Source organism: Condylura cristata, unplaced genomic scaffold, assembly GCF_000260355.1.
Source record: "Condylura cristata isolate star-nosed mole 26May11 unplaced genomic scaffold, ConCri1.0 scaffold00016, whole genome shotgun sequence".
Lineage (NCBI taxonomy): Eukaryota > Metazoa > Chordata > Mammalia > Eulipotyphla > Talpidae > Condylura > Condylura cristata.
Window position 1 is genome coordinate 22,291,832 of NW_004567117.1, and position 13,701 is coordinate 22,305,532.

Genomic DNA, 13,701 nt, shown 5'->3' on the forward strand with positions numbered 1-13,701 from the left:
AGTCAGAGGTAGGGAAAGAATCAGAGATGGTGATACCAATAATTACAAGGCAGGTAAGAGCTAGCTGGAAAAGAGAATGGTTAGGAGCAAAAATGCAGGAGAGATGCCAAGTGAAATAAAAATAGCTTTTGCAATGACGAGGTCCATGGTGATTTTTGACAGAGCAGTATCCACAGTATGGTGGTACAGAGAAGATGTAGAAGGGTGAAGATTAACTGGAAGTATCTGGTCAGGCACACCTGACAAGGTCATTATATTTGGTGTGCAACTCTCTTAAGGATGGCAGAACCTGTGAAAACTCAACAAATATCCACTCAGAAAGTGGAAGTCTTCTAAAACAAGAACTTGAGGGAGTGACATCGTCAACATGCAGGTGAAGGGATGCTGGGATCAAATTCTCCTGTAAAAAGTCTAGTAGGGAGAAATAAGGGCGAGATCCTGGCAGGACCCAGATGTCTTAGACTTGGTGGCACCTGTGATTTTTCTCAGACTGCCAAAGGAATTTGGAAATACAGGGGCAGGGGACAGAGAAAATCATTAGAATCCTTCTCCCCTTCTCACTTCAAAACCTGCCCACCACATCTAGAAAGGAGGAAAAGCTTTAAGATAAGAAGCCAGGAGAATCCTGAGACATCTGAGAGGTCTGGACAACAAACAGTGGGCAAGCGGAGCTTCCCCACAGACATGCAATGCTGGGAGCAGGTCCCTGTATTGTGGCACCTCCCCTCCTCCCCTTCCTGGAGACTGGCAGGTCCATTGCACCTAAGTGGGAAGGACATCAGGGGGAGTCTGAAGGGCTGGTCCCTACACTGGGAGCCCCTCAGCATCCCAAGTCCTCAGGTGAGGGAGGCTGCAGATGCCCCATCATTCACCCAGCTACTCACAGGCCCAGAATGTGTGCTGATTCTCCCACACCCACGGCTGCCTTCTATAGCCTTTTGTGCTTGGCTGTTGTTGTTTTTTCCCTCAAACTCTTTCTCTACGTTCCCTAGAAAGACTACCCTGTTCAGCCCATGGTGGTCCCCAGAAGACCAGACTACAACAGCAATGACTAGCTCACTGGGAGTCATCAGAGTCCTGAGAAGCAGTTCTTCCACCATCTGCTGGTGTTCATCAGTCGGTTGGTTGTCTGTTATTTGTTTCCCTTTCTACTTTTGTTTTCTGATTCTTCTTTAGTTTTTCTCCCTTCAATACTATCATCACTATTTTCTCTTCTCCTCCTGTACATTCCCTCCTCCTCCTTTGTCTTCCCCCATCTATCCCCTTCCTTCTCTCATCCTTGTTCCTTCTACATTTCTGTATCATCCTTCACTTTCCTCTCACACCTTCTTTCTCTCCATATTCTTTTTTCATCCCAGTATTCTGAGATATGCCTAGAGAAATGCATCCCACCCTGCCTGCAGGCACCCCCCCCCCAGAAGACTTGGTCTCAGTTCTCAGTGTCTGGAGGTTTAATACTCCATACGAGACTCTTGTCTACCATAGGCTGGAACAGCAGATCCCACCCTACACAATGGGGGGGTGGGGGGTGGGGTGGGAAAGCAGGGGCTTCTGGTGCAAAGCACAGCTCAGAATAACACCTACCTTAATAGAAGAGTGCCCAGATGTGTATCCAGCCACAACAGCTCAGACACGAGGCAGACACATCCATGCCTCAGCAAGTGAAATCAGATGCCAGAACCACCAGCACCAGTGGTACAGAGGCACTCTGAACAGAACAAAGCCAAAGGCTAACAAAGGGAAGAAAATGACAAATGATCAAGCAGGCCCTTCTGGGATTAATACACCATGGGAAGTCAATCTCCAGAATGCAATAACATGGTCACGAAGACTATCTCCACCTAGCAAAGAATTCAAAAAAGGCCATAATGAAAACAATTGACGTGTTAGGAGAAAATGCAGAAAGAAGGCCCACCATGGTGACACAGCAGGTTAGGGCGCAGCACTGCAAGCTAGCTGCAGCCACTTCAGTGCAAGTTCAATCCCCAGCCCTGGAGGTGACCCACTAGGCGCAGTATACTTCTCCTGACTCGTCTGCTGCTCCCCTCAGCAGTGTACTTAGTCAAGCTGTCTATTCTGCTCCCAGTCCTGTCTTTGGTGAATCCTCTCTCACACATAACACCCCCTCCCACCCCTGCACCTCTGGCCTATATTCCACTTCTATATGCCTAAGTAAATAAATCTTTAAAAAAGAAAGAAAATGCAGAAAGAGATATGAATATAATCAGTCTACTAAAGAAGAGAAGAAACTGGAGGATATCCAGAGATTATCTGAGGAGTTCAAAAATTCAGGGAAAAGCCACAAAAACTGAAGAAATGGAAGAACTAATTAGTACTCTTGAAGATATAGACATAAATGGAACAAAAAAAAAGAAAAGGAAAGACAAGTACAAATAAAAAAGAATGAAGGAACACTGAGAACTAGCTGATTCTATGAGGAAAGGAAATATGAGAGCAAGGTATCCCAGGTAAGGAGGAAGAAAAGAAAGCTATTCAAGGAGATAATTGAAGAAAATTTCTCAAGAATAAAGAAGGAAATGAAAATAGACATACACCACAATGAAAGAAAAACTATGGCAAGACACATAATCCTATAATGGAAAACCAATTAGGCTGACATCAGACTTCTCCAAAGATGTACTACAAGCAAGAATAGAATGGGATAACATATTTGACAAACTCCAGGTCAACAACTTCTAACCAAGAATACTCTACCTGGCAAAGATCTCCTTCCTCTATCAAAGAGAAATAAAAACCGTCTCAGATGAACAAAATCTCCAGAAGTTTATTAATATTAAACACCCACTCCAAAAATATAATGAGAAACCTTGAAGCCAAAACCAACATAGGAATGAATAGGAAGAACAGAATAAGGTAAGGTGAGGAATAGAATCACAAAAAGGCAAATAAAATAATAGCTAATACAGATACCAATGTATCAACATTAAGTCTACCTGTAAATGGACTAAACTTATCAATAAAAAGACACAGAGTAGCAGGCTGTCTTAAAAACAAAATGCAACATTTTGCTGTCTACAGGAAACAAGTTTAATTACAAAAGATAAAAACAGATTGAAAGTAAAAGGCTGGCAAACAACAAGGAAATAGACCAAAAATGAAGGCAGGGGCAGCTATACTTATATGAAATAAAATAGATTTCAAAGGAAAAAGAGACATAGCTGATCACTACTTTATTAAGGGGAAAATACATTAGAAAGACATAATACTCATCAGCATATAGTCACCAAATGAAGGAGCACCGAAATATATCAGACAATTAGTATCATCTCTGAAAACAGACATTAGAGACAATACATATGTATTAGAAGACTTCAACACATCACTTTTACCAGTGGACAGATTAATGAGCAACCAGTATGTGAGGACAAGAGAGTGCGAAACAAGGACTTAGAGCTCATGGGCTTAACAGATATCTGCACACAAAATCATATACACATTTTTCTCAAGTGCATTTGGATCATCCTCCTGGAGTGATCACATACTGAATACAAACATCAACATATACACTAAGATCAAAATCATACCAATTATCTTCTCTGTCTATAAAGGCATTAAAATAGAAATAAACCATGTAAAGAAAGCAAGGAACCCTCCTACCTTATGGAGATTGAAGCCTACACTACTGGAAAACCACTGGATCAATTAGGAGGTAAAAAAAATTAAAAAGTACTTTGAGACAAATGACAGTGAGGACACAACTCTCCAGAACATATGGGACACAGCAAAAGCAGTTATAAGAGAATAACATACAGGCTTGCATCAAGAAACAAAGTACCCAATCAATTCTCCCACCTTACCAAACTGGAAAAAGAACAACATAACCCAATAGCCAGTAGAAGAAGGGAAATAATAAAAATCAAAGTTGAAATAAATGAAACAGAAGTTAAAAAAGCAATCCAAAAGATCAATGAAACCAAAAGTTGGTTCTCTGAAAAAGTAAAATAGACAAAACTCTAGCCAGGCTCATGAAGACAAAAATGGGAGAAACCACAAATGAAAGAGGAGAAATTACAATAGACACAGCAGAAATCAAAATATTCAGAAATTACTATGCAAATAAGTTTGACAATCTAGATCAGATGAACAAATTCCTATCATCCAAAGCTAGTTAAAGAAGAAATAGAACCTAAACAGACCAATTACAAGAAGCAAAATTGAAACAGTAATCAAAATCCTCCCCCAAAAGTCAACAACCAGATAGCTTAAAAAATGAATTCTACTAAATGTTCAGAAACAAACTAGTGCCTATCCTACATTAATGCTTTAAAAAAAAACAACAACATTGAAACAGATGGATACTACCAAATGTGTTTTAATAAGTCAACATCACACTAATACCAAAACTAAACAAGGACAACACACAAAAGGAAACTATAGGTAACTCTCGCTAATGAACAAGGATGGTTCAACATCTGAAAATTAATTAATGTAACACCAAAGCAAAACCATAGGATCTTATCAAAAGATGAGAAAACATTCAACAAAGTTCAACATCCATTTATGATGAAGGTCCTTGCAATTCTCAGCATAGAATAAACATAATAAAAGCCATGTAAGACAAACTCATAGACAGTATCATTCTCAATGGTGAAAAGCTGAAAGCCATTCCCTTAAGATCTGAAAAATGACAAGAATGTCAACTCTTACCACTCTTTTTCAATACTGGAAGTGTTAGCTGAAGCAACAAGAGAAAGACATACAAGAAGTAAAACTATCACAATTTGCAGACATGATAATACAGAGAACACTAAAAACACCACAGAAAAACTAATCAAAATAATCAACCAATTTAGTAAAGTAGAGGATACGAAATCAACACTCAAAAATCAGTACCCTCCCCATGTGAAAACAACCATTCTGAAGAAGAAAACCATCCCTATTATAATTGAAACAGCAACAATAAAAAATCAAATACCTGGGACTAAAACTAACAAAAGAGATGAAGGACCTATACAAAGAAAATTATAAAATTTTATTAAAAGAAATAGAAGATGACACAAATAAATGGGAAGACATGCCCTGCTACTGGATGGGAAGAATTAATATTATCAAAATGGTCATCCTATCAGAAGCAATCTACAGATTCAATGATTCTCCAATAAAAATTTCAATGACATTCTTCAAAGAGCTAGAACAAATACTAGTGAAATTCATAGGGAACTACGGAAAACTTCAAATAGCCAATGTTTTCCTGATAAAAAAGGAGACTGGTGATAACATACTCCGAGACTTAAACTATACAATCAGCTATACAAAGCCATAATGTATGGTACTGGGGCAAAAAGCAGACAAAAAGACCAATGAAATTGAATAGAAAACCCAGAAACAAATCCACATATTTTAGACAACTAATCTTTGATAAGGGTGCAAGGAATATGCAATAGAAAACGGACAGTTTGTTCAATAAATGGTGCTAGGGAAAATGGACTGCTACATACAAAGAAAAAAAAAATGAAGCTAAACTACCTCACACCATGCATACAAACCAACTCAAATGTGATAAAATATTTGGTCATAATACCTAAAACCATGAAATATATGGAAGAAAATAAAGGCAAAACACTATATGACATACATCTCATTACCATCTTTAAAGACACATCCTCCAAAGCAAAGAAAGTGAAAGAAAAAATGAGTAGATAGAACTACATCAAATTAAAAAGCTTCTCTACAGAAAAAGAGACATTAACCAAAACAAACACCCTGACTGTGAAGAAAAAATTTTCACACAATACTACTGATAAAGGACTGATCACAAAGAGCTGATGAGATTCAACAAAGTAAACAACACAATCAAAAAATGGGCAGAAGAGCTAAAATGACACTTCTCTAAAGATGAAATGTAAATAGTCAACAGATATAGGAAAAATGTTCAACATCAGGGAAATACAAATCAAAACCACAATGAGATACCACTTTACACTAGCAAGAATGGCACATTAAAAAGACAGGAAGCAACAAATGTTGGTGAGGACATAGAGAAAAAGGAATTCTCCTGCATATCTGGTGGGAATGCAAACTGGTCCAACCACTATGGAAAGCTGTGTGGAGGTTCCTCAAACTGCTAAAAATGGAACTATCATATGACCCTGCAATTCCACTCCTAGGAATCTACCCAAAGGACTCAAAAACATTAATTCAAAATGATACTTGCACTTCTATGTTTACTGCAGCACTACTTACAAAAGCTAAGATATTGAAACAACTCAAATGCAAAAAATAGAAGACCGGATCAAGAAGATGTATATGCACACATGATAGGATACTATTCAGCAATCAAAAATGATAAACTTGTGCCACTTGCAGCAACATGGGTGGAGCTGCAAAGTTTTATGCTCGGTGAAATAAGCCAGAAGGGAAAAGAATATCAGATGGTTTCATTTATAGGAGAAATGTAGGGGAACCAAATAAGGGAGCAGGAAAAAATAATTACAATAAATTAAAAAAACAAAATTAACAGGCAATGAGACACTGCAGAAGGCAAGGGAGAGGGATCAAAACAGGGGAGAGAATGTGCTTTTACACAAGGGACTATGCTAATGGTGCCCTGGTGACTTGGTGGTACTCTTTTGGAGACTCTACCTGACAGGAGAAAGCATGCGTTGTATAAAAAGAAAGAAAAATGTAAGTTATACATAAAGTAATAAAAACATTAACTGGGAAATGAAGGAACTGGACAACACCTTTGATGAAGGGTTAGTAAACTATGGCACACTGAATGTACCTGCCTTACCACCTAGTTTTGTACATAATGTGTTACTGAAACGCATCCATACCTGTGCATTTCAATATGGATCATGGCTGCATTTAGTGCTAAAATGGTCGAAATGAACACAGGAGACAGAAACTGAACAGCCCACAGAATCTAAAATACTTATTATGTGGTCATTTAAAGAAACATTTGCTGAACTATTTTTCTAAGTGTGTGGTTGTGCCAAGGAACAAATGATGAAGTACCTAGAAGAAGAGAGGTAAAGCTGAAGGTTGTCGGGTTTTTTTGTTGCTGTTGTTGTTGTTTTCAATTTTACAGAGATGGGGAAGACCCTCTAAGGGAGCTGTCAATATATAGGGAGGAAGTGAAACACTGCAGAGAGGCTCACTAGTGATGTGGAATTGCAGGCTGCTGTTTCACCTGGGATGCATATGATAAATTCACAGCAGGAGCAGGTGAGGGAAAATAAGAGACGCTGAACCCACTCTCTGTACATTACACAAAATGAGGCTAAATACAGAGGGGGATATTTTGACAAGTTATTTGGACTCTGTGGGCCATAGTTTCATCCCAGTAAAGTAATTATTTTTCTGGAATGATGCAATCAAGAATTGTGCATCATTCAGCAACTATAAAATGTAATTGAAATATTTTATGGTAATACAACTTTTTTGACACAAAGATGCTGTAAGAATTAAAAGGTAGATACTTTCATATTGCCTAAAAGGTGAAAAGCTAGTGCTGGTATTAGGTTTACTAGATACCATCTTTATAGAAAAGTAGGCACCATGTACAGTGAACATATGAATCACACACAATTGCACAAAACCTACACAGGTGGGTTTAAAATGTCTTCTGAAAAACAAAGAGTGGAAGGGGACCTGCACCCCTGGCCCAGCACACAGGAGGTAGCACAGATCCCCAGCTAAGCTCTCCAGGCCCCGCTTAGTCATCAGTAACCTCCAGACTCACCAATAAGAACCCTGAATCCCTCTGTGTAGAAGGTAGCACAAGTGCTATAAGGTGCAATTTGGCACCAGCAACTCCAAGACCAGTTGTAAGACCCCTGGTCCAGTGCAAGAGCAGAGCCCTGCCTGGTGAAAGCCCCACCCGCAGCAGTGTGGCACTGAAAGCAAACAATGAGGAGATAGAAAAACACAACAAATAGTCACAAGCATACTCTGGGAATACTACACCAAGGAAAGAAAACAAATCTAAAGAACCCAATCACAAAGACATGGATGAGCTAGCCTGCTTATCAGATACAGAATTTAAGCTTGACACAATAAAAAAGTTTGAAGAACACAGAAAACATATAGGAAAGTAGATCAAAGGTAGATAAGAAAATTCAGAAAAAAAACAAGTGAGGAAATCAATGAAGAGAAGATTAAAAATTACACTCTGGGTCCTCCCTAGTGGTGCAACTGGTTAAGGATGCAGCACTGCAAGCTAGTCACAGCCGTCTTCAGTACAGGTTCCATCCCCAGCTCCAGAGGTGATCCACATGGTCCAGCGACCTCTCCTGACCAGCCCGCTGCTCCCTCAGCAGTCTGCCTTTCTGCTCTCTACTCTGTCTCTGATGAGTCCTCTTACCACCCATGCACCTCTGTCCTGTACCCCAGTTCTGTATGCATAAATAAATAAATCTTTAAAAAAAATTATACTCTAAGAATATAACAATAACAATTGCAGTACATTAAAAAGGTCAACAGAAGAATTGAAAAATACTGCAGAAAGCTAGGGAAATAGAATAAACTAAATGGAAGAGAGAATCAGTGAACCTGAAGATAACAATATACAAAGGTAAAAGGAAAAAACAAATTAAAAAAGAAAAGATACATTTCAAGAATTGTCTGGCTCTACAAGACAGGAAATAAGAATAAAGGATATCACAGAGGAATAAGAGAGAAAGAAACAGAGAACTTATATGAAGTAGTTAATGGAGGACCTTCCCTGGTGGTGCAACAGGTGAAAGGACAGAACTATGAAGCTGGCCACAGCCACTGCAGCACAAGTTGGATCCCTAGCCAGGGAGGTGGCCCACATGGTGCAGCAGACCTTTCCTGTCTCGCCAGCTGCTCCCCTCAGCAGTGTATTTTGTTAATCTGCCTGTTCTGCTCCCCACTTTGTCTCTTGTGAGTCCTTTCACCCCACCAGCACCGCTGGCCTGTACCCAGTTCTGTAGGTATATATAAAAAACATCAAATTTTTTTTTAAATGAAGTAATAATAGAAGAAAAAATCCTGAATTTGGATTAAGAAATAAATACATAGAAACATGAGACTAAAAGAACAGCTAGGGACCTAAACAAAACAAGACATACACCAAGATCTAAAATATTGAAACTTGTAAGAGTTTAAGACAAAGAATATTGAAGCCAATGAGGGGAAAGAGACGGATAACCTATAAAGGAAACCTAATTTAGGCTAACATCAGATCTTTGAAGAAACACTGCAGACAAGGAGAGAATAGGATTATATAATTGAAAAACTCAAAAACATGTCAACTAGGAAAACTCTATCCTGACAGGCTCTCCTCCAGATATGAAGAGGTCCTCAGACAAACAGAAAATGAAGAAGTTAGCAAAGACGAGACCTTAACACATTCAAAAATTATTAAAAAGGAGCTCCAGAAACTGAGCCAAAGAGAGGAACAACCATAAAGAATGGAACAAGGAAATAGAACAATAAAATTAAGGACAAATGGTAGCAACAGATATTCATGTTATCAATACCAATCTAAATGTTAGTAGACTAAATACACCAATTGAAAGACACAGCATCTGCTTGGATTAGGAAACAGAAGCCAACTTTCTGGTGTCTCCAGAAGACACACCTGAGCTACAAAGATAAACAGAGACTCAACGTAAAAAATCAGAGAACAATCCTAAAAGCATAGGTGACACAAAGGAAGGTGCGGACAGTCATACTTGTTGCAGACAAAATAAATTTTCAGTTAAAAGAAAAAGGTAATGGGCCCTCCCTGGTGGCGCAGTGGGTTAAAGCACAGCACTGAGACGCTAAAGCCACTGCCGCATGAGTTCGATCCCCGCCTGCCCCGGAGGAGATCCACATGGCATGGCAGACCTCTCCTGACCCACCCTTCTGCTCCCCTCAGGAGTGCACTTTGTCGATCTGCCTGTTCTGCTCCCCACTCTGTCTCTGGTGAATCCTCTCACCCTCTGCATCTCTGGCCTGCACCCCAGTTCCATATGAATAAATAAATCTTAAAAAAAAAAAAGAAAAAAAAAAAGGTGATGAGATGGGGATGGACACTATATAATAATAAAGGGAGGACACAACACTCATCGAAGTATACATGCCAAATGAAGGAGCACCAAAATATATTTGTCAACTACTATCAACTCTGAAAACAAACAATGGGATAAACACCTTGGTGGTGGGAGACTGCCATACCTCACTCTCACCAATGGTTAAAGAGAAAATGATTAGGGACACAATAATCCCAAATAAAGAAGAGAACCTAACAGACATCAATAGGGCCCTGTACCCTACAAAAACACAATACACAGTTTTCTCAAATGTACATGTGACATGCTAGAGGGCTAAATGTATACTGGGTTGCCAGACAAGTAACAATGACTGATATCCTACCAACCTCCTCATCTGACTATATAGAAATCAAGTACAAAAAGAAAGCAGAGAAATCCTTTAACAAGAAGACACTGAACAACACAACACAGAAAGACTACTGGGTTAAAGAGGAAATCTAAGAAATAAAAAAATACCTTGAGAAAAATGACAATAAAGGCACAACTGTACAGAAGTTATGGGATATGGTAAAAACAATATTAAGAGGAAGAATACAGGCCACATCAAGAAGCAAGACAAGAGCTAAAATAATATTTTCATTTATCTCGAAGAACCAGAAAAAGAACAAATCCAAAAGTTAACAGAAGTAATTTTAGACTTTGCCATTTAGTAATATATAGCCAAGGAAATGCCTTTAATGTCTTAATCTGTAACACAAAAGATATCAACACCTTGTAGGATTATCATAAAAATTAAATGAAGTAACCATCTTATGTGTTACTGGCACTCATTAAATAACCACGAAATGTCATGCCTCTAGTAAAATCCATTTACTACTGCTCAGCCACAGTAATTTTTCCAAAGCAGAAAAACTGATCTTCTAAGTTCAGAACTTTAAATATTTCAATGGTTCTCATTTGCTCCAGGAAGAATGAGCAAACTCTTGATAATAAGCCCGGGATGGCCTGGTGCTTACCATCCTCTATTTTATTCTCCTGTGCTGCAAACCTTCTTTATGGCTTCAGAAAATATAATCCTTCTCAACTCAAAGCCTTCAAACAGGGTGAAAGCTTCTTCCTCCTTACAGATCTTACCTGCCTAGTTAACTTCTCCTAACTTTTTTTGCAAAAAACTTTTCACCTACTGACTGGGTTGGGGCATCTGACAATGCTCCCTTTACCTCTGTGTCTGCTTTGTAATGGGATTTGTGCTGATTTACACTGTTTCTTGCACAGTAAGAGGTTAAAAAAAATTTTTTTTTCCTTTTTTGATTATTAGTAAATTCACAGGACTCAACATCAAGCACAATGCCTGACCCATTTTATAAGCTTAAAACTTTAACTAACTAAATATACCCAAGTTCAGAAGATTGGTTAAGTGCTAGTTATTGATCTGGACAGTACTTCTCTGAAGCACTTAACCACATTCTATGAACTGTGCTTATTATTTAATTTTTCCTTTCCTTGTTGAATTTTTAGTTTTCTATATATAGTATCTGATGTTTATTGCCTCCATAAGAGATTCAGAGATGTGCCATGATGGAAAAATAGCATGAAATGGAGAGTGTTAAGTAACCTGAACAGAAACAGAGAAATATGTGAAACTCTTATTTTGAAAACAGGTTTCATAAGAATTCCTTCTCAGAGGCATTTAAATTGTATTTCTCTTTGTTGGGAAGGACCTCACAAGACAATACTTACTTGTTCCCATGAAGAAATCATATGACGTTCAGCAGGTGCTTTTTCTTCTATGGTCACCTCTGTCACACCTGGGGAAGATTCTGGAGACAGAAAAAAGAATATATGTAGAGTTGTAATTGGCCCACTCTTACACATTTCTACACTTGACATTAACAATCTGTTCATTATTTCTCTAATAAAAGCAAGAAAGAACCAAACAGCTTCTCAAAGGCACTCTCCTAACCTAGAACCATGCAATCTGGCTGGTAGAAAGAACATCATCGGAATGTGCCCTACACTCATCATTCTGCTTGCTAAACAAAGGTCAAAGATTCTGGATTTCTGTGAGTTCACATATTCTTATGATTCTTGACAAGAAATAATAGTAGTACTTCAATGACTTTTATAAGACATAAAACCTGTTTGCCAGTTTTTCTTCAAAATAAAACCCTTCTATTCTTTGAGTATTAGGATTTAGGACTTAATAAAAGATCTGAAAAATATATTGAGAACAAATTAAGTCATTCAAAATCTTCAAAGCAGGAAAAGGTCTCCAAATAATCTCATCTCACCAGCTCTACACTGATGTAAAAGAGAAGCCACCTAAGTGGGAACACAAAGAATTTTAATACTTCTTCCCACATTCTCCACTTGTCTGTGTTCACCAAATCAAGATCTTGAAGTCCTTAATGTAAGACATAAAATATATGTTAAATTCCCAGAACCTCATAAAATAACCTGTGATTCAGATGCAATTAGTTAAGATTAAGTCATACTCAAATGTCAGCCAAGAATACTTACCTTGCAAAGCTCTCCTTTCTATATGAAGGAATAATAAGGATCTCTTCGGACAAACAAAACCTTTGGAAACTTCCTACAACTAAACCCCCACTCAAGTAATATTACAAGATGCCTTGCTATCTTGTAATGGAGGAATGATCACAACAGAAAACTGAACAAGGAATTAAATATAACCACAAAAAGATGAACAAAGAATAGTAATAGAATTCCACATCAATGATTACCCTAAACATTACTGAACTAAATTCACCAATAAAAAGACACAGTGTAGCATGTTGGGTTAGAAAAGAGAATCCAGCCCTCTACTGCCTCTGGGAAACAAACCTAAATTTCAGAGTTAAACAGATTAAAAGTAAAGAGCTGAAAACAATTTTACAAGCAAATGGCACCCCAAAGAATGCAGGGACAGCTGTTTTTTATCAGCTAAAATAAACTTTTAACTAAAAAAAGGAGACAAGAAATGTAGATGGACACTACACAGGGAGCAGCAAAGGAAGCACCAAGATGGCATAACACTCATCAATACAGACTCCGAATGTGAGAACCAAAATACATTAGAAAACTGCCAAACCCACTGCTAAATCATTCTCAAAAGTGAAAAACTGAAAGCCTTTCCACTAAAATGGAACAAGACAAGGATGTCCACTGTCACCACTCCTTTTCAATGTAACACTGGAATTCCTAGCTAGAGTAATGAGGTAAGAGAAAGACAGAAGAGGAGGTAGGTGGGCTGCACAGAAAAAACAAAGCCAACCCAAAGTTAACATCTTTAGAATGACCTGCTGAGGACTGACGCCTGGGACGGTGGCCTTTGGATGTGCTTCATATTTATTAGGATGCTTGGTCTACCTTTGCACTGAACCACTAAATACCTTAACACACTATCTTTTAAGCCTAAAATCTTTATAGCAATGGCAAGTTGTTCTCCCTATGTGACTAGACCCAAATAAAACCCCTGTATTTGAGTCTTAAACAGGCTTTCCTGGGAAGAAACACTTCACACATAATTACATTTCACTACTTAAAAAATAAAATTTTACGTGACCACTCTGAGAAGTGAAAACTTCAGAAGATTATGCATGAATGCTTCAAGACTCCAACTGTCATGTCTTTGCTCTTGTTAACTGCCATAATAAACTTTGGCTGGGACATCTGTGAGTTCTACTGAATCACTGAATGTATGGGTGTTGTGGATAACCAGAAACACAATCCCTTT

At 38.3% G+C, this 13,701-nt stretch overlaps 1 protein-coding gene across 1 annotated transcript in view; it reads right to left on the reverse strand.

Annotated features, from left to right (window-relative positions):
• TPGS2 (tubulin polyglutamylase complex subunit 2) overlaps positions 1-13,701 on the reverse strand; it is a 31,306-nt gene that overhangs the window by 12,691 nt on the left and 4,914 nt on the right. The window contains exon 2 of the mRNA XM_004683855.2: positions 11,706-11,785. Within this exon, the coding sequence (XP_004683912.1) occupies positions 11,706-11,785 (80 nt within the window). The remainder of the gene's footprint in view (positions 1-11,705; positions 11,786-13,701) is intronic.